At 46.2% G+C, this 22,098-nt stretch overlaps 1 protein-coding gene and 1 non-coding gene across 2 annotated transcripts; one reads left to right on the top strand and one right to left on the bottom strand.

Annotated features, from left to right (window-relative positions):
- Positions 1–865: 865 nt before the first annotated feature.
- Positions 866–8,307, top strand: LOC127185285 (X-linked lymphocyte-regulated protein 3A-like). The gene is made up of 8 exons (XM_051141806.1): positions 866–953; positions 1,519–1,588; positions 2,229–2,263; positions 3,477–3,594; positions 4,447–4,546; positions 5,853–5,951; positions 8,006–8,101; positions 8,195–8,307. The coding sequence occupies exons 1-8, from the start codon at positions 866–868 to the stop codon at positions 8,246–8,248; spliced, it is 660 nt and encodes a 219-aa protein (XP_050997763.1). The 3' UTR covers positions 8,249–8,307.
- A 12,718-nt stretch (positions 8,308–21,025) lies between these two features.
- On the bottom strand, positions 21,026–21,163 carry LOC127186009 (small nucleolar RNA SNORA70). Its single transcript, XR_007830266.1, has one exon. It is a non-coding gene; the product is annotated as a small nucleolar RNA SNORA70 (small nucleolar RNA).
- Positions 21,164–22,098: the final 935 nt, after the last annotated feature.

Here is a 22,098-nt window from a genome sequence, read left to right as displayed (position 1 = left end):
ACACCTGGGCCCTGCTTATATGCAGCCATGGGCCTTGCCTTAGCAGAAGTCCCCGTGTGAAGGGGATGGGGCATGGATGAGCCCCTTCACCAACCAGCAGCTTCTGCATCCAAATCCCACAGGGGCCAGTTTAGGCCACTTCATCCTGGGAGTCTCTGCCTTTCCAGCCTTTCAGAGAGAGGTGCACTTGGAGGTGGGTCCTAGATGGGTATGGCTGACCATCCTCTGAGAAGAAGGAGCTCCCAGGGCGGGAGAGTATCCTGGGGGGCGGAATGATTGACTACCAGGGAACTCTGTTCTGTTGCTCGCCAGTTAGAACAGGGATCAGAGAAGAGCCTTAACTCATGCGTTAGGGAAGTGAGATCACAAAGAGGCATGTCCAAGGCAAACCTTCAGGGTGATACCAGGGGCTTCGCTTCCACATGGGACTGGACAAGGCCCCAGAAGCCGAGGCTAGGGACAGGTCATGAGGGCTACAGGGGTTAGGAAGGGTAAGTGGGATAGCTTCTGGGCTGGGGGATGTGGCGCTGCCGACTGAGTAGACCCCAGTGAGACTCCAGCATTAGGTGCCTTGTTTTATGGGGGTGTGGCCCAGGATTTCCCCTTCTGAGGGTTGGGAAAGCAGCAGAGGGTACTGATCTTGGGAGGTAGTGGGTTGGGGAGCTCCAAGTTCAGATAAAGAAATGGGATGACAGGCCAGGACATTGGTGACATCCTCTTGCCCTCTCACTGCACCTGTACAATGCCAAGACTGCTGCCCATACCCTGTGGAGTCCTGGTCCCTGTTCCTGTTACCATCCTGTAATCCCTCCCGGTGTCTGAAGTTCCAGGCATCCTTTTTTAGCCCAAGAAGATTCTGGCCAGGATGGACACTGACAGCGCCGACATACATTCAAGGCGGAATCCAAATCTCCCATCAGATGACACCCAGAACCCAGATGCAGTCATTCCAGGTAACAGAACAAAACAGAAACAGATGGGCTGCGTCCACCTCAGGGGACATCCTAAAATCTCTCAGAAGGTGGAACACTGAGTGGTTGTGCTGCATGGACATTTGTTGGAATAGCAGGAGCTTCCAGATGCTGATAAGGTTTGCTCAAGCTTGTTTGTGGATTTAGGTTCCCCTACCTGACATCCCCACTCCACAGGAACCCTGCAAGGCTCACAAGGCGGCTCTTTCTAGTTAACATGCCTCTCTGGGACTCCCTGGGTCCCAGGGACTGCCTGGAAGGTGTGTACAGGTGCCTGTACAAGCTGCTCCCAGGGTCAGAGCTATTTAGAGGAGTGTGTTTGTGTGTGTGTTTGTGGGCTTGTGTGAGTGTGTGTGTGAGAGTGTGCGTGTTTATGTGAGTGTGTCTATGTGATTGTGATGATTGTGTGCATGATTTCTTTAAAAGGTGGCAGTAACCATTGGTGGCTATGAGTTCTAGAAACCCTATAGTGAAGCTGTTTCCTTTAGGGGATGATGAGAACAACACAGTTTGTCTGAAAATATCTTCCCCTTTCTCTTTAATACAGCCAATGAAGAAGTCTTTGATGTCAGTAGGGAGGACTTTCCTTCCTCGGGAACAGAAGGGCAACAGGCCAGGTGATACTTTAAAAAAAAACAAAACAAAACAAAACAAAACCATTCATAAAATACATTTAGAAAAGTCAGGCTGGAGAGATGGCTCAGTGGAAGAGTGCTAGATGTACAGAAACTAGACCCTGAGTTCATATCTGCAGCACCCAAACACACCTTTCAGGCCCAGAGCGTGAGGGGTGGCAGAGGCAGGAGGGTTGCAGGTGCTTCCTCATTGCCAGGCAGCCCAACAGTATAAACTGAGACATGAAAGAAAGAAAGAGACACAGCAGTAAATGAGGTGTGTGCGTGCCATGAGTGTGCTGGGCCCATGGAACTCAAAGGCCCCAAAACACTCACCCTGCAGTCAGCCGGTCAGATGTTCAGTGTGGTGCAAAATGATAATCCCACACCCGCAGCAGAGAACTTGTCTGACAGGGGTAAGGTAGAGACGGGTAAAGGAAGACACCCCACTTCTACCTCTGATGGCGTCACACGTGTGCACATGCCCTTCCCTTGCACGCAAAGAAATCTAGAAAAGTCAGTGTCCACTCTTGAACCGTGAACTGAATGTAGGCCGTGTGGCTCACTCCACTTCCTCCACTCGCACAACCAAAGTGGCCTTCTGTACAGACTGAAGTAAAAAGTTAATGTGATTTCTTTGCAGGAAGGAAATAGAAGATTTATTTGAAGAATCTGAAGGTATGTTCTAGGAGCGAGACACTAGGAATTTGAGGAAATGGTTTGACCCAACAAAGTGAAAGGCGAGCAGGTTATTACTTGGAAACAAGAGAAGTGTGTTTGCTGCCTTGTTCTCAAACACACAGTGTCAAAGTTGTATTTATTACATTACAAACTCTCTACTTCACGTTCATTTTTGATTGGAAGAACATGGCACCTGCAGTGTAAAGACTCTTATTGCCTTGCTCTGAGATATTTACCCCTCAGATGAGCTAATCTGTCTTCCAGGGGTTTATTCACCCGAGGGATACATCTGTTTTTAATACCATATTTTTGCTTCACTTCTTCGTAATCTAGACCAGTTCTTTTGTGTGGGGGTGGGTTTTGAGGGCCAAGCCCTCTTAAATAGCTGCCCACTGTTTCATGTGCAACAAATAGCACGCGAAGTGGAAAGCTGAAGTCAGCACTGGTAGCCTGTGACCATTGTATGATCAGACTGAGCCCCGCTTTAAATTGCATTCAGACGTTAGTCACATGAACTGTTAAAAGAATTGCAAACTGAGAATGGGCTAGGAGCATGCAGAATTTTCTGAGGGAGAGTTACATGTGGACACTATTCAGGACTCAGGTTAGGGATGTGGCTGGATGGGAGAGCTTGCCTTCTGTGCTCAAGACTCCAAGTTCCATCCTCAGTACCACAGAGTTTCCCACAGATCAATGTGGGGTTCCCCCCCCCCTTTAAATTATCCAGGATCTCTACCTCATCCAATCTGTCTAAAAGCCTCGATGGCTACAATAATCATAAAGGTACTTTTGTCTCGCTGGCATTAATTACTCATCTGTGAGCCTTTGGAGATTTTTGTTAATGGACTGCTTTTGTGTTTTGCATAAAGTGGCCCAAGAGTCCCTCTGAATGTGTCCTTGAACTGAAGTGTGCCTAGTACATTGATTAAGGTTATACTTTGTAGATGGGGTCTCGTAAAGAAGCTACACGGTGACTTGACACACTTTTTGTTAAGTCCCCTCCATTATGTTTTCTATGGAATATACAGACACTAAAGTCCAACTGTCCCATTTCACATTAATGTCATAACCACTGAAATTCCTGACTGAAGGAAAGGAGGCAGACAGTCTTTCCATTGACATAGTATTTCTATGTATTGATGACAAGTGTCTCTCCAGCACCACTGAGGTAACTTTATGGGAATGTTTATGAGATTGCATTTCAATACAGGGCCCATTAAGAACTTTCTTCAGGGAAACAGAGAAAGAGTCAGAGTCATCCTCACCACGTCTTTCCAAGCCATGGAGCAGAAGGTGGAGGATGTTCTAAAACTCCAGTGTGAGCAAAGGTAAGGTTGTGGCTTCTTGGTGCTTTGATCCCAGGCCCGTTGATGGTTCATTAGTAAGGAGGATGTCAAGAGGTCGAGAAACAGCCATGATGCCCACTGGCTCTGTTGGAAAATGTATTCGGCTTGGTTTTTCTATAGAATAGACTTCCTTTTGTCTGATACCCTCACATCGTAGTAACTGAAGTCAGCCATGTTTTCTAAGGATGAATTAAGGTGTCTGGGCACACCACAGTTGAATCAGTGTAGCAGTAAGGTAGGTTGGTGCGTGGCATGCGTATGTTGGGTGCAGTGAGCTTGGAACCCTCAAAGCATTCATCCCGCAGTGGATCTTCAGTTCGATGCGATAGGAAGTGAAATTCTCTCACCTGCGATGTTGTTCAGAATTCAAGAGCTGTGTTCGCCACACTTCTGTAAGGAAATCCTCACTGGTGTGAAAGTGAGGAAGACTGGGGAGGCCTCTGCAGATTCTCTGATGGTAGTGGCTGTGCATCCCCATCAGACCAGGTCCTCAGAAGGAGAAAGTAAGGGAGAAGCTGTGCTTGTCAGTAAGATGGATGCTTGTGAGATACTTGGGCAATACCGATTGTAATTCTCCCAGAGTTTTCTGGCCCTAGGAACTGTTAAGTGACTTTTTTCTAAGCCAAGGAGGAGCAGATGCTGTTAGTGAAAGACCACAGAATCCACCTCATTTCCCTTTTCCCTGTCAGAATGTTAAAGGGGGAAAACACAGAGGACCTTTTCCCCATCCCTCCATCCATAGAGTTAGTGAGGGCAAGTCAGTCAGGCTTTCAATGTACTTTCTTCATGCTGTGCAGGAGTACCACACACAGTGCACACTGTTGTCTTTTATAGGCAGAAACTTTATGAAGACTATTCTCTTCAGATTATGAATTTGAATAGGAAGTTAACCACGGATTCACATCAAGTCAAGAAACAGGCAGAAAATCTCGCTGTGAGTATCAGGCTTAGCTGGGAAAGAGTCCTTTGTGTCAGCATCGCCAAGTCAGGATGGAAAGAGACAGGACATGAGCTCAGGGAGACAAGCAGGGTGTTGGTTGTGGTGAGGAGAGACTTGCTTCTTGTTCTGTGGAGAGATGACTGGGTTAGGAGCCAGCATGGGGCTGGAGTGCGGGGTGGAGGGGCAGGGTCTGAGCAGTCACTGCCTGGAGAGAGTGCAGGACAAGGTATGGGAGTATATCCTGAGGGGGGAGCCCTTCATGATCCAAGATGTGCAGATACCAAGGAGCACCAGGCCCAACACAGCCTTCTGACACAGTGATCTGGGAGCAGTCAGTGTGGCTGTGGCAGAGCAGGTGGAGACTTAGCTTTCAGAGGCTGCATGCAAGTCAGACCAGCCCAGTCCCAGAGGAGAAGAGGGGAAAGTCTTTAGGCCACAATGGAGAAGGAGGTGTGATGACAACTGACTCACTTTTAACCCAGAAAGGGGACAGAGGTTTGGGAGTGCAGCTACTGGACTCTGAACAGTGCTGTCCATGAGGGCTCCCTCTTCCTGGCCATAGATGAGGCTGCCCTCCTGAAGAGTCTGGCTTCCCAAAGTGGGGAACCAGAGGCCAGGATACTGAGGGAGATTTGAGGCACCATCCAGTCAGGTGGTCAGAAGCATGGCCTCTGAAATGCCACCTATTGTAGTGCACTCACAGTCCAGTCCCTTGATAGTAGTGCTGACTCAGGAAAACAATGTAGGGCCTCAGTTTCCCAGGTGTGGAAAGAGAGATACTTAAAAAGTCCCTATCTCACAGAATTAGTCCAAAAGTTTCCCTTCGATATGTATTCCTTTATTGGTCCAGGACAGTATCTGAAGCAAGTTTATAGAATCGATCCCTCTTAAGCATCTCATTGTTGGCTCTACTCTTGCTAGAAAGGAGTAAATGGAGTGGGCTTCTATGTGGCGGAGAGACAAAAGATGGGGACACTCAAGGTAAATTCTGTACACACAGAGAGTTCACCAGATTTGGAGGCCCCTGACGGCTGAGTTTTCAAGTGTTCTGGAACTAATAGGAGTGTTTAGAATACTGTTAGGTAGGAAACCTTTCCATCCAATGAGTGATCTTCCCATTACTGAGGTTATTTTGTAGTGTCAGGTGTCTCATGTACATTCGGTCATCGTGTTAATTGGAAAACTATGACAGTCGTTTCATTCCATCTGTTTTGTAGAAATAGAATACAGAATTGAGTTTCCATGAGTTTTCTGTTTTCCCCTGAATTGTTTTTACATCTTTTACTGTCTGTGTTTGTAGAATATGTTTATGGAGCAACGGAAGTTGGTTCGCCAATCCCTGACCCTTCAGAAGGAGAGGATGGAGGAATTTAAATCACTGTGTGAACAATACTTGGAGGTCTGTTGTACATTCTGACAAAGCAACCTGTACATGGGGACATTGAATATTCTGGCATCTTTTCCATGTTTTGGTCGACGCCTTTGGAAAGTCGCCTGTAAACACCTTCCAGCATTATCCTTGTGTTCCATGTTCCCTGTAACCCTAATTATAAAGTGGCTTTTTAGTTTTAGGATTCATTCATGGTTAGGAGACTCATTAGAAGCAGCAATTGCTGCCTTGGTAACCTCATCCAGGGTTGTTCATATTGTAGAAGGCACCAATGCTTTTCAGATTTTCTCATCTTGTCTCATAGTGCATGTTTCAGTGGCTAAGTATGTGCACACATGGACACAAAGGTGTACTTGTCTGTGCATGTATGTGTGCAGGCCACAAGTCAACTGTGGGTATCTTCAGTCACTCTTCATCATATCATTTATCTTTTTTATTTCCTCTTTTTTTCTCACTATGTAGTTCTGGCTCCCCTGAGACTCACTATGTATACCAGGCTGGGCCCAAACTCGCAGAGATCCACCTGCCTGCCTCTGCCGTCTGAGTGCTGGGATTAAAGGCCTGTACCACTATGCCTGGCTCCATCATGACTTTTTGAGACAGGATGGCTCAGTGGTCCTAGAACTCACCATTATGGCTTGGCTGGCTGTTCTCCGGGTCTCAAGGATCTGCCTGTCATGCCCCAGTTTGATACATCACTTCGAGGTGCCCCAGGGGCATGCCTGGCTTTTAATATGCATGCAGGGGAGCTCAAGCTGTCTTTTTATGCTTTTGGAGCCAGTTCCTTGTCCACTGAAGCTGTCTTCCCTGCCAGAGCCCGCTCTGAGAGTGTCAAACAGATCCTAGATGAGGGAGCAAGAACTGAGAAATAAGAGAACAGAAATAAGAAACTGTGGCAGGACGTAATCAGAAACACAGGGTAGGCTGCAGAGGGACTGCAGTCAGTACTGCAGGACGCTTGACTTTATTCACCAGTTCAACTTATATACACCTGAGGCACAGGAAAGCAATGCAGAAAGAGATAATGCTGACATTCTCATGGGGAAAACGGTGTAATCTCTACTGACCCTCAGCCTTGAAGCCAATTGTGATTGTAAGACCGCCCCCAGATGTAGTACCCAGTGGAAAAGTAAGTGGGAGACTGGGAGATTGTTAATCGAGAGTTGCCCTCTATAATAGGCCCGTCTTTGTAAGTTCTTCCTAAGCAAGTTAACCCGTGCTGTCTGCAGGCTCATAGCTATTTACAAAAGAATTAGATACAACATTCTCTGGTTTTGTTCAGACTTGATGTGAATTGGCTTGTTCAAGTTGCTGCTAAAACTTTGATCATCCAGAGTAATTAAGATGACCCAAAACAACTGAGTGGAAAGGATTCGACCCTAGCTTTCTTCTGATTATCCCTTCAGACATCCCGCACTGCCACTGTCTGTTCCTGCTGAAATATCATTCTTTTGACAACTCAGTGGCCCAGAAACTTGCTTGCCCATTCCAACGTCAAGGTCTCGGTGTTGTTCTTATTTCTAGGGTGCTTGCATCACCAGACTGTGGAAGAGGTCCTGCAAAGTTTCATAATCTCTCCACTGTATTTAATGAAACCATCTAGATATGGTGTGTGCTGTTTCTGAAAAAGGAAATGGGGGGGGCAGTTGGAGACCTTGAGTTTTAATTTCATGGGTACAGTGGTCATAGTACAGGGCAGGCTGTTCTGCCTCACAAAGAATGGCAATAAATGTTCTCTGTTTTCATTTGGCTCTGTTTGCTTTTCTTCTTGCTGTGCAGGGTGAGGGATTCCAGAGTCTCATACATGTTAGGCAAGCACCCTTCCCCCGGGCCACCCCCATACCTAAGACCTCTTACTTGAACATTTACCAGGGCGTTGGGGAGTGGCAGTGTGTGTGCCACTTTGGTGGGCATTTTCGTCTTCACGTTGTACATGGCGTATGCTTGTTTTGGAATGACCATACCATCTCCTTTACCTCCTTTGCTCCCTTATAAGTGATTCTCTTCATATTCGTAAGCCAAGGTGACCAGGGTTGATTTCTGCACATGTCTCTTCACTTTAGAAACTTGAGTTGCTGAGGGATTCTCGGGGAAATTCCGTGGCTGAAGAGCTGAGACGTCTCATAGACACCTTGGAAATGAAACTGCTGATGGTGAACGTGAGTACTGAGTCTTTCCCATACAAAGTGAGGATGGACGGGCACTGTTTACTTTAAACCCATTTAATATGTCCTTGTACTTGATAGCGCCAGCAAGAGCGTGCTGCTGCTGCTCAACAGTCTCTCCTGGATCTGTTATTCTCATAATACTTTGAAGAATAAAAGCCCATATAAGGGGAGTGGAAATCAGCCTGGTGAAGCCACTTGTGGTGCGGTTTGCAGCTTCAGCAACTCCATCTTCCTGGGTTCTTCTGTTCACAAAGGCACCCCTTTCTGTTAAAACCCAAATAAAACCAAGGTTTGTGTGACTGCAGTGCAAAGATGTCTGTTGGAAGGTCCAGCCCTCGGGTTTAAATGACAGGTTTTCCTTGGTAGCACTATAGTTACCAGTTGGCAGTGCATTGATGCCAGTATGCTGGGTTGTCATACCTCAGGAATGCTTTTCCCAGTTAGCAGACCCAAGAGTGTGTGGTCCATCCTTGTCATCTCCACAGAAAAATAACCGGAGAAGACAGAGTCTTCCCCTTACATTCTGCTCTTAAATTTGTTCAGTCTTGGAGCCTATGGAAACTACCTTAAGCTTCCTAAGTGACTGTGCTCTGTATACTTTAAAAGTCTGTGCCTTGAGATTGGTTAAACTGGTAGACGCCATTAAACTGCCCCGGTAAGGCAGATGTGAGTGACATGACGTGAGTTTGTGAAAACGTACTTTTCAAACAAACTTTTTTTTGGTTTGGTCCGTCAATTAAATGTGGTCTACTACCTAATGTCATCTGTCTGTCACATGAAGACTGGATCCTTAGCACGAATACAGATTAATTCACCATGGTTTATAGATTTCATCCCTTTTATGGATAGGAGCAACTGAGAGTGTTTTGTTTTTCAAATTTCTTGTACATTGTAGTATGCGCATCACAGAGATACAGAAGGTCTCCTATATGGTTAAGGTGCTTGTCCTGTGATTTCCTTCATATATACCATGAGAAATCTTTTCTTGGAAACATTTGATTTCATAAACATGACATTGTTTCAGACTTGCTGGCAACGAGTCCTTTAATTGCACCCTCTGCCTGGCATTTCACACCTCTTCAAACAAAAAAAATGGCTCCTTGCCATGTAGAGGTGTGTTATCCATCACCTGCGTTTCTGCATGGGTTGTCTCACTGTGTTGTGGTGTAGTACATGGAATCATTGAGGACAGAATGTGTTCAGCATTTCCCACTCGCTGCATGTGGACTTGCATTCCTCCACAGTGATTGAGAACTTCCCCTCTAGGATCAGCTTACTTCCTAAACTTTGCCTTATCTGGGGGAACTTCCCACAACTTCTCTCATGGTGTTCCACCCTGTTAGGAGCAGGAAGGTCCTTGCACCCATAGACCTCCAGGGAAACCAGGAATGTTAAGCAAGTAAAGTTGCCTCTTAAGTGGAAAAGGTGTAAAGCCTGCCATTCCATCCAGAAATCTGGGAACTGGGGGTGATAAAAGAGCCAGGTGCTCTGAGTTAGCTAATGGGCCAGGCCATATTAAGCTCCTAAACCCAGGCCCAGAGATGGATAGTAATCTAAATGACACTTGCAGCCTGGAGCTCGCTGAGTTCCCACAACTGGGAAAGGAGGTATCGAATAGTCTAAATGGCCCATATGATATCTGTGCAATCAAGGGCTCCCCCAGGCTCCTACTACCAGGACCCGAGAGATACCTAATGACCCCAAATGACCCTATGTTATCTGTACAGCCAGGCGCTCCCACACCAGGGACCTGAGATACCTAATAGTCCCATTGACTCTTGCATTACCTGTATAGCCAGGGGGCTCCTGTAAGCACATACAATGAGGATTGCACATACTTAATAGTCAAAATGACCCTTAGGTTATCCATACATCTGAGGACCAGACACCAGGACCCAAGATACCTAATAACCCCAAGTGACCCTTACACTGTCTGTACAAGTAGGGGCACCCCGTAGTCTCCCAAACAGGACCTGAGATAGCTAGCAGTCTAAATGACCCTTAAATCATCTGTATAAGCAAAAGCCTCCCAACCCAAGCTCCATCAGCCAAGACTGGAGAGATCCAATAAAGACTACAAATGACCCTTAGGTTCTTTGTACAGGCAGCCGCCAAGCCACGCTCCCACAACCGGGACCAGAGATACTTAGTAGTCTCAATGAGCCTTGCATTATCTGTCCAGCAATGGACATCACAGGCTCTCATACAACCAGGAACAGGAATATATTCAACTGTCTAAATGACCCTCAAGATACCTGTACATCCAGGGGCTCTTCCAAGCTCCCACAAAAATCACTGAAGATACCTAGTAGTCTAACGGACCCCATCTGTCATCTGTATAGTCAAGGGCTCCCCCAAGCTCTGACAACCAGGACCCGAGATACCAAATAGTTTAAATGACTCTTAGATTATCTGTACAGCAAGAGGCTCCCCCTCAACTTCCCACAACAAGCATAGAAGATACCTAATAGTCTAAATGACCCTTACAGTATCTAGACAGCCTGAGCCTCCTCCTAGCTACAACAACCAGCATAAAAGATACCTAATAATCTAAGTTACCCTTAAATTATCTGTATAGCCGAGGCCTCCCCTAAGCTGTCAAAACTAAGACCCGATAAACTTTATAGCCCAAATAACCCTTATAGAGCCTGTATAGTGGGGTTCCCTAAAGCTCCCACAACCAAGACCAGACATGCCTAACAATCTAAAATGACCCTTACATTAGCTGTACATCCAGGAGCTCCCCAAGCTCCCACAACGAAGACCAGGGATTTCCAATAGTTTACATGGCTGTTATGCTATCAGTACATCAGTACAGCCAGAGGCCCTACCCCAAGCTCCAACAACCAGGAGTGGAGATGCCTAATAGTCTAAGTGACCCTTACAGTACCTGTACAGGTAAGGGCTCCCCCAGGCTCCCAGAGGCAGGATCAGGGATATGTAATGGCACAAATGACCTCTAAGCTGTACCAGTGTAAGCTACACTGTATAAATGAGATCAAGACACATTTTTTTTCCTGGTGCCCCTAAGCTAGTACAGGTAGCCTAAGCTCAGAACCCATCTTCTTGGAAGAAATGCCATGTACTCTGGGTGGAGTTTCTATGTAATTACGCTTCCTTGTGTACTAGAGACTGTTACTCCAGAAAACGCTCTCCCTCAATACACAGTTTTTAAATATAGTTTTTGGGTTTTCCAGATAAGGTTTCTCTCTTTAACAGCCTTGGCTGTCCTGGACTCACTTTGTAGACAAGGCTGGCCTCGAACTCCCAGTGATCTGCCTCCCTCTGCCTCCCAACTGCTGGGATTAAAGTTGTGCACCACCACCACCCAGCTCAACCAAGTTCCTATTCTTACCTCTTTTCTGAGTGTTCCACTGCCTGCAGTGACACCTGCAGAGACCCCCTCATTAGTCTCTCTTCTGTACAAACAAGGTGACATCCATACCTGTCACATCACAGACATCAAGGAGGTGAGGGCATGAGAGTTGGTGAATTTTACAGATCATGACTGAGAGGAAACTAATTACCCAGTTACGAAAGTGAGTTGCCAGGGTGCTGGGCACACAGCTGAGAGTCAGCCCAGAGTAGTGACAGCGCATCTGTCACACTGCACAGTGTGGACCATTCGAAGAAGGGCTATAGCACATGGCCTTGTAGAGGACACAGACCAGAGCTGTATTCTTTGCTCCTCCACAGAAGGAGGTCTTCAGGGAAATGATGCAGGTGTGGAGATGTTTGGACACAGGCTGACAGTGTTAGAGGGGAGCTAACCCTTCTCATTAGGCTCCCTTCTGTGCCAAGCGGGCATGCCCTGCAACAGTGGCATGGTACTATTAGTGCGGAAATGTAAGCAAAGCTTCCTGGGGAAAACGAAAGTGCCTGGGTCAGCAGTTAAGAAGATGTCAGCTCTGTTCTGTTGTGTGCTAATCATGCCCCTTTGCTGCATTCACACTGCAAATGACCTATGATGTAAAAAAAAATGCATGGGCTCACTGCATTTTTATGCAAGCACAATTGGATTCTTTCAGGGCTCCTCCAAAACACACTAGAACCCCACAGCTGGTAAGGCTTCTAAGCCCTATCATTTCCAGTGTGTGTGCCTCAGCACAGACTCATCGTCACATGTCAAACCAGAAGTGAGGACATTGTGTAGGCCAGAGTGGTACCCTGAATGTGGGAGGCAACAGACAATGGGGAACACAGGCCCATAGAAAGTGGGGACAAGGTTCACCCTGTTGCTGTGCAGACTTGCCCTTCTTCTATGCACCAAGGGTTTGGGGGTGTGAGTTAGCTGTGTTTGTGCACTTTGGTGGGGGCAACAGATTGTCTGCCTCTCCTATGGTGGCCTCTCTTCAGACCATGACTAGAGGACCTGACCCTACAAAGTACCAACTTTATGTGAAGCCCTGATGACCATAGCCAAGTGATACATGAAAACAAGTTTACCTATTGTGGTAAACTTTCAGTGCGTGTGACTTAGTAAGGTCACAAGCCACTGTTCACACAGGAACAGTTATCAATATGATACAGTGCTTTTGCAATCTTTTTCTATTCACAGTGTGTATGCACTTCATTTACTGGGAAGTACAAGTTTGCTTGTGTTTCTGTTACACTTATTGGCTAATGATTCTGCATTGGCAAGCTATTCCAGCCTCTCACTGGTGATTTTTAAACCGTCGAGAATGAATATATGTGTTTCTAATACTGGTGAAAAGGAAAATTTCCTACCAAATGACAGCTTCCTTTTAAATCTCCAGCCTATTCTCATATTGCCAGTATTCTAAATTAATGTGAATATTAAAAGGACTCTGATACTAAATTTTAGTAGTGTCAAGGAGCACAAGGTTTTAGTCGTGGTCATATTGATGACTAGGTTCATTTTAGTATTTGTTTTTTGTTGTCTGTGTCTGTGTGTGTCTCTGCAGGTGCATTTGGATTACTGTGGATGGCATTACCCTGGAATTGTAGTTGCAGGTGATTATGAGCCACTTGAAGTGGGTGCTGAAAACCAAACGCAGGTCTCCTGCAAGCGTTGTAACCACTCTTCATTTCTGAGCCATCTTCCCAGTTCTAAACTATCTTTGTATATGTATATGTGTGAATATATATATATATATATGTATGTATGTATGTATGTATGTGTGTGTGTGTGTGTGTGTATCTTAAGTCCTCCATTCCCCCTGAATTTTCATTACATATTTTTCTTTTTATATCTGTCAAGTGTATTTCAGGATCCGTTTCAACAATTTTAGATTGTTCAGAAAAAAAATACATTGACAGAATTAGGTGGTGGTGGGTGAGTTTATGAAACCGGCAAATGATTAATTTTTTTAAAAAGTAAACAAAGGGCTGGAGAGATGTCTCCGTGGTTAAGAGCATGGTCTGCTCTTCCTGAGTTCAATTCCCAGCAACCATATGGTGGCTCACAACCATCACGTGTAGTGTGATCTGGCATGTGGGTGTACATGTGGACAGAGCACTCATATACATAAATAAATCACTTTTTAAAAGTAAGTGAAAACTCACTAAGACTCTCATAATGAGATGTTAGAGTTTGGTTAAGAAACACCCGTGTTCTTATGGTATCTGTTAACACAAAGCATGCTTAAAAAACCTATTGTGGATATGGAGATAGAAATATTTGTGTTCCACACGTTTCACTCATGTCTCCAGCCTATTCACATACTGCCAATATTCTAAATTAACGTGATATTAAAATGACGTTGACCTTCAGGGCTCACTGCTTGTTGTAAGTGTGTAATATAAATTATGTTGGTAAACTGTCAAGGGCTGCCTGTTGCACCCAATTGAAACCCAAACCATAGATCACTGTTCTATAGGAAAGGGTGACATTTAAACCAGTAATTGGTGTACTGGAAAGATTTGAAACACGCAATGAAGCGGGTGGGAGGGAGGGAGATACTTTTTTAAAAGAATTATTAATTTTTATTTCGTGTATATCTGTGTTTTGCTTGGAAATGAACCCAGGTCCTGTGCAAGAGAGATAAGTGCCCTTAAGCAATAAGGTGTCTCACAAGCCTCCAACGAGGCTTTCAAATGATAGGCCTTCATTATGCAATACCATTTTTGTTGTTGTTGTTGTTATTGTTCGACATGAGATAGAAAATTTACACATCCTATATACCTGCTGAGTATATTTTATTTTTGTATAACTAAACTGTGATGGACTGCATTTTTAGAATTTGGAAGATAGGGCCCAAGTGTATCGCACCATGAAAAATTAAGGAAAAGACAAGAGAATTTGTGAAATGGGAATTAGCTACTGTTGTGCATCTTGGCAAGTTCTTCTCAAGCAGGGAGATCTCTACCAGGTGTGAGCTTATAATTATTTGCATAAGAATGTAATAATACACACTCCCTCTTTCAAGTTATTACATGCTTTGTTCAAGTTCTGGTTAGTCATTTGGATGAACTGTGATAGTTCAAAATGAAGTAAAAGCAATTACTTATTTTTAAATTCTTGGTACATTGTAGTGGGAGTTTTTGGTTTCTTTGTAAACTCAGTTGTGTTATGTAAGTATGTTTTTATTCCCAGGTGTAGGATTTCAGTTTGAGCTTCAATTTGTCCAAAGCTGGTAAATGTCTTCTGGGGAGAGCGGCTTTAGCCCAGCTGGTAAGGCCTTCCTCTGGCTGCATGGAGAGGGGCGTGGTTTAAGGCTCTGGGGATATAAATGAGAGCCCAAAGAGAGCCTGGTGAGGCATGTGGTATTGACCTATGGTCTGTAGCCGTTTGAAGAGACCAGAGATGGACAGTAGGTATGGTGATTTGGAGCAGACAGGCCCCTAAGCAGAGAAATGCTTCAGGTGCAGCCACCTGGGGGAGACTGCTGGCTGGCTGTGTCTGCTGTGGCAGAGATTGGTACAGCCCCAGAGACCATTCGACCCTAAACTGCTGGGAGAAGTAAAAGTGGCCCCCACTCCCGACTAACCTCCTCTCTCCTACATAGCGGTGGGAGGTTGGAAGGGAAGTTGAGGCCTAAACACCCCAAATAAAGTAGAGTTTTTAAGAAGAGCACTAAGCCTGGCAGTGGTGGCGCACTCCTTTAATCCCAGCACTCTGGAGGCAGAGGCAGGTGGATCTCTGTGAGTTCGAGTCCAGCCTGGTCTACAAAGTGAGTCCAGGAAAGCCAGGGCTGTTACACAGAGAAACCATGACTGGAAAAACCATAAATAAATAAATAAATAAATAAATAAGAGCGCTAAAGTACAGATAGAAACACATGTATGAACAACAGCTAATTTAAAGTAGGGTATGTCCTGATAAACTCCTTCATGAAAAGTCTGTCAAAATCAATGTATATATGATTGCAGATGTTCCTTTTCTGAAATTATTTTCAGAGAGTTCTCCTCATGGTGGGATGTAGCCTGTGAGAAGGCTACAGTTCCTTGGGTTACTTTCTAAGTGATTTCCCCATCTCTGGGATAAGATACCCAGACAAAAGCAACTTTCAGAAGGATTCATTTCCACTCACCACCATAGTCCACCATGTTGCAAGTGCTTCGTATGGGGAGTTTGAAGTAGCTGATGCTGATGTGTTCTCCGCCCGGAGAAAAGAGTGATGAATGCATTCATGCTTGTATTAGGATGCCATCCTCCACTCTTTTTTAAAAAATATTTTTTATTAGGGAACAGTGTCACCCACAGTGGGCAGGAAGTATGCTCACATCAGCTAGCATAATCTAGAAAACTGCCCACACACAGAGAGAGGCCCAGAGGGGCCACCAACTCCCAGATAATTGTAACTTCTGTGAAAGCGACAACCACCACAGGAGTTCCCTTCCTCCACATCATGCCACGCGTCCACTACTGGACAACACCACTGGCACTTTCTTTTCCCACTGATACACTTTTTTGAAAATATTCTTTTGGCAATTCAATAGCTATGAAGCTCTCTTTTCCCCTAAGCAGACAGGGAAATAAATCTTCGTGCTGTTCTCCAAAGGTGGAGGAGGTCACCCCAGTGTCGATTGTTAGATGAGGGAGTAAGTAAGTGACCCGTGTCTACAGTGCACTATTATTCGGCTGTGGAAAGGAATGGAGGCGCACTGGTTCAAGCGGCAGCGTGGGGAGCCCCAGGAAACTTGTGTAGTTTGAGGGAAACGTGTTGAATCCAGGACATTAAGTGAAAGGGGCAGACACAGGTACGCAAAAGAGGCTACCCATTACAGAGTGATTCCACCTCCAGGGCCTGTCCGCCTCCGACATGAGCTGACGTGGCAGAAAGCAGATTAGTGGCTACGGGGCACTGGAGACCCGCAAAGCTGTAGCTTGGTGTGGGACACTTGCTTGGGGCACTGAGTTTGAGTCTCCACACACAAAACTGGGAAAACGCCCTCAGGGCTACAGTGGTGCCAGGGGTATTGGGGCGAGGGAAAGGGAGCACAGGCTTCATGGGTAGGGGCGCTGAAAGTACCATACAAGCCGGGAGTGGCGAAGGATTGGTTCTTCAGTGCTCCACTGGTTTGCCCCCGCCCGCCCCACCCCCCACATCTTATTTCCTAGAAGGCTCCTCTGGCGACAGAGGTGTCAAGGGGACCTCAGTGCCCCTAGCAAGGGCGGGCCAAGAGCCGTCCTACGTCATCAGCAGGAGCGGGCTGCGACCAATGAGAAACAGATCACTAGGAAGAGCCACCAGGAGCAGAGGAGGACCGTTGGGCCTTGGCATCCATCCGGGTCCCTCTGCCCATCCGGGTCCCTCCTCCCATCCGGGTCCCTCCGCCCGTTGGTCCCTCGAGGCCCACAGCCCACAGGCAATCCTAGTGCAGCCAGGTGGAGCCCAGCCGGCCTGTGAGGTCTCACTCAGAGGCCAGCATGCCCAGGACCACGCAGAGCAGCCATCGAGGGTCTTCGTCTCATCGCTCCCACACCTCCAGAGCCGAGCTGACCTTGTCCGTGAGCCTGGTGGAGCACCATCTTCAGGAGGGCAGCCATGGCCCGCGGCTGAGTGCAATGGCGCCCATCTTCCTGACCACCGTCCTGGAGTTCCTGGTCCGCAGTCAGCTGGAGCAGGCAAGATAAGAGGCCCAACGCAGGCTCATCACCCCGCAGCTGCTGGAGGCCATTGTTAGAACAACGCACTGCTCAGCTAACTGTTCCAGTCCATCACGATATCCTAGGTGGCCCCGCTTGAGGCCCAGAGGAGTCGCAGGGGCCGCAGTAGTCGTTAGCTACGAGCCTCTGCCTCAGTTGCCCTTTGACGCCTTCGCTGTTGCTGCTACTGTCTTTGATGTCACCTGGCTCTGAGTTCCCTACCAGCTCATTTGCCTGCCCCATCTACCCATCCCACTCAACCTTTCGCACAGACAGCCCTGCATACCTGGACACCCTGGTCGCTTGCATCTCCCATCTGTGTTCTTATTAAAGCTTTAGTTTGAGAAAAGCATGGCCTTGCTTCCCTGCCTGTTCCTTAGGGGACCGGAAGGGCACGGGGGGGGGGGGGGGGGTGAGGGTGATACACTTGGGGCATGTGGAAGAGGGAAAGTCCCTGTTTCAGGACAGCAATCCCTCAAGAGCTGAGGACTAGGAAAGAAGAAAGAAAGGTTGAATGAAGAAGCAGAGATCAAGAGAGTGAGAGAGGCAGAAGAGGACAGGGTACAAGGGCAGGGACCACCTGGGAAGCCAGAGAGGCCCAGGAGTCTCTCTCTGGTGCTGCTTACATGGAGCACTCACAGAAGCAAGCCTTTCTGGTGGGTTCTTTGAGCCAGTTCCCAAGCAGCGTTCAGCTGCACCAGAGCCACACTTTCTTAAGCTCTTTCTAAAGGATTGGATGTATGTGGGTGGCTCTCATGGTCTTGAAAAGTTTTACTTTTCTGTGCACGTGTATGTGTGCTTCAGTATGGAGACTGGAGAGTACAAAAATCTGAAAGTAATTTCCTTCATATGTACATGTTTGCATATATGCCCGGGCTCCAGTGTTTGTGCGCCTTCCTGGACTGCTCACCACATCTTTGAGGCAAGGTCTCTCCATCAAGCAAGGGACTTGCCAATTTGGCTCTGCTGGCCCTCCCACAAGCCACGGGGATCCTTGTGTCTCTACCCTTATACCTCTGGGATTATAAGCACATGTGGCATGTTGTCAGCCTGGGTTGCAAATGGGTGCTAGGGATATTCACTAGGGTACTCACTGGGACATAATCATGCATCCTTCCAGCTAGCATCCTGAAAATAAAATTTACTTGCATGCACCAAATGACTAACCAGAACTTGAACAAAGCATGTAATAACTCGAAAGGGGGAGTGTGTATTGTTACATTCATATGCAAATAATTATAAGCTTTCACCTGGTAGAGATCTCCCTGCTTGAGAAGAACTTGCCATGATGCACAATAGTAGCTAATTCCCATTTAAAAAATTCTCTTGTCTTTTCCTTAATTTTTCATGGTGCGATACACTTGGGCCCTATCTTCCAAATTCTAAAAATGCAGTCCATCACAGTTTAGTTATACAAAACTAAAATATACTCAGCAACAACAACAACAACAATGGATTATATAATGAAGGCCTATCATTTGAAAGCCTCGTTGGAGGCTTGTGAGACTCCTTATTGTTTAAGGGCACTTGTCTCTGTTGCAGAGGACCTGGGTTCATTTCCAAGCAAAACACAGCTATACATGAAATAAAAATTAATAATTCCTTTTTTAAATCCCTCTCTCTCTCTCTCTCTCTCTCTCTCTCTCTCTCTCTCTCTCTCTCTCTCTCTCTCTCTCTCTCCCCATTGCATGCTTTGAATCTTTCCAGTACACTGATTACTGTTTTAAATGTCAGCCCTTCCTATAGAACAGTGATCTATGGTTTGCGTTTCAAATGGGTGAGTTTATTATGTACATAGCAAACAAAAGTTAAAAATATATATAATTGACATACAGCATATAAATAGAAGAAACAGACAGCAACACATCATCAAATGAGGCACTTAGGATATTTAGTCAAAAAGACTAAGGTATCCTGGTTAAAAGAACAGAGGTAACATCATTAAACTTGGCATTTAATATATATATCCACCAGTAATGACTGGAAAGACCTACTGAAACAGGCTGGAGTTACAGATCAAGAGAGTCCTGGGCAGAACTTCTTTTCCACAGACCAGTTTCCAGCTTCCAGGCATTTTTATACCATGGGGTCAAACGTAGTGTTACTATAGTAACCTTTGTTTGATATATTTCCCCTTCTTGCTATCTTAAGGATGCACGCATTGTTTGGCTTTTTGGTTTTCGAGACAGGGTTTCTCTGTGTAGCCCTGTCTGTCCTGGACTCGCTCTGTAGACCAGGCTGGCCATGAACTCACAGACACCCGTCTGCCTCTGCCTCCTGAGTGCTGGAATTACAGGTGTGCACCACTGCACCCTGTGATCTAAGGCGCTGGATTAAGGATGCATGCTTTTAAGCACCCTCTGCTGTTTGTTGCTCTCTTTTTTCCCTGTCACAGAGGCAGAGTATCTAAATCAAGGGTCTCAGAGGACACTTGACATAAGCATGGTTGAGTCTGGGCTAAGAGGGCCTACCTGACTGTCAGTGCTGGCTTTCAACAACCACCGGCAGCCCTTGATAGTTTACCAATATAATTTATATTACACACTTACAACAAGCAATGAGCCCTGAAGGTCAAAGTCATTTTAATATCACGTTAATTTATAATATTGGCAGTATGTGAATAGGCTGGAGACATGAGTGAAATGTGTGGAACACAAATATTTCTATCTCTGTATTCACAGTAGGTTTTCTAAGCATGCTTTGTGTTACCAGATACCATAAGAACGTGGGTGTTTCTTAACCAACTTTAACATCTCATTATGAAAGTCTTAGCGAGTTTTCACTTACTTTAAAAAAATGATTTATTTATGTATATGGGTACTCTGTCTGCATGTACACCCACATGCCAGATCACACTACAAATGATGGTTGTAAGCCACCATACGGTTGCTGGGAATTGAACTCAGGACCTAGGGAAGAGCAGACCATACTCTTAACCATGGAGACATCTCTCCAGCCCTTTGTTTACTTTTAAAAAAAAATTAATCTTTGGCCAGTTTCATAAACTCACCCACCACCACCTAATTCTGTCAACATATTTTTTTCTGAATAATCTAAAATTGTTGAAACAGATCCTGAAATACACTTGACAGATATAGAAAGAAAAATATGTAGTGAAAATTCAGAGGGAATGGAGGACTTAAGAAATATATATGAAGGCCAGAAGACAGGCTCAGTTCCCCTGGAGCTTGAGTTACAGGTTGCTGTGAGTTACCCAAGGTAGGTGATGGTGGCTGAGCTTGGGTCTTCTGGCACAACAGCAAGTGATTTCAACCATCCCCTGGCACAAGCACAGGTCCTGGCAGGCAAGGTGTACGGAAGATGTTGTCACTGGGTGTCTTCTGTTACCATAACACACCCCATTTTTAATTTCAGGCAGTATGTGAGGTGTATTATTGAACATGATTTGGTAGTGTATAGGACACTATCACAGTGGAAGCCTTCATTAGTACAGGGCCCACCACTTGTCCAGGGTACCACTTTGACTGATTATATACTAGACACCATAGACATCAGGGAGGAGCCACATCTCAGTGACCACTGTCTTCATATTGATCTGCCTTCAACTCAGGGAAGCCCCAAATCTGTGAGATAGGGACCTGGGGCCTGGGCAGAGAACTCAACGAGGAGGACCAGGCTAGGTACTTGGGAGGGAGGAACTTCAAAACATGACTTACCTTCTTCTGGCAGCCAGAGAGATTGAATGTGGCTTGCTTTGTACCTAGGGCCTCAATCCTGTGTTTCTTATTCTGAAGCAGGAGTCAGGTGGATCCAGGTGATGACTAGACCAGGCACTGAGCATACCTGTGTGGACCCTAGATTGGGGATAACATTGAAATCAGAGACTTGAAGAACTTTCAGAAAATTGTGTCCAAGCTCCCTTGGGACAACCCATATAGGCAGCAGTGTGCATTCACCCTTAGGAGCCTGCTGTTTTCAACTACTGCACACCAGGCCCCCAAGAGGAAAGAGACCTACTTGGACAGCTTACTTGGCTGCATATTTACCACAGCCTCTCAATGAAGATGGCTGCCGCTGCTTCTGGGCGACAACACCAGGCAACAGAACAAAAGGATGGGCTTTTATAGGATGTACTTTAGGGGGCCAAAGCTTTTCAGGGGAGAGGTTCCCAGAATGAGGATTGGTGGGCTTTCAAGACATGAGAGCTTGGGGAACTCAGGGATTCATGGGATTTTGTACTTCAGGGTTGGTGGGGTTGTTTCACCCCCTTTCCCCTGTGTCAGACCCATGTGTTAGGATGGGAAGACTTTCCTGGCTGCAGGCAGCTTTCGCTGAGGCTCCAGTGCTGGAGAGCTGCTTCGGGAGGCTGGAGAGGAGATGCTGACACTGTGGACAGCTACTGAGGTGGTGTCTCACTAAGGCCACAGGCTGAGGTGGAAAGGAAGGTGTAGACACCACGGACAGCTGTTGTGATGGTCTCTCAGGGTAGCAGCAGGCTGAGGTGTTGCTGTCTTGACATGCCCCCCCCCATCTTGACAGATGCTGCCATATTAGTAGCTCCTGTGGCAGCACCCTATGGTAGCACAGGCTGGGGTGAGAACGAGGGGCCGCCACTTTCACAGCTCTTGGGGCACACTGCTCGGGGAATACAAAAGTAAGTTGGAAAGCAATTTCCTTTTGTTAAAAAAATAAAAAAGGAAAACCAAGGTCTCAAAGCAGATCCAGGTGGGGTGAGGATGGGGTGAGGGTGGGGAGGACGAGAAGACCACGTACGTGGCCTAGATGGTTTCCTTTCTTCCTCACACAGGAAGCAACTTGACTGCTCCTCCTTAGCAGAGGTCCAACTTTCCAGTCTGGTCCTAATTGGGAAAGTGAAACAAGAATGGAGAGGAGTGGGAGAGAATGCACAATTAGACATGATTGGTTCTTAAACATTTCAGGAATCCCAGGACGCTCACCTGCGATGAATGCTTTT

Source organism: Acomys russatus, chromosome X, assembly GCF_903995435.1.
Source record: "Acomys russatus chromosome X, mAcoRus1.1, whole genome shotgun sequence".
Lineage (NCBI taxonomy): Eukaryota > Metazoa > Chordata > Mammalia > Rodentia > Muridae > Acomys > Acomys russatus.
Note: the sequence above shows the minus strand (reverse complement) of the source record. Positions and strands in the feature narration are given on the sequence as shown.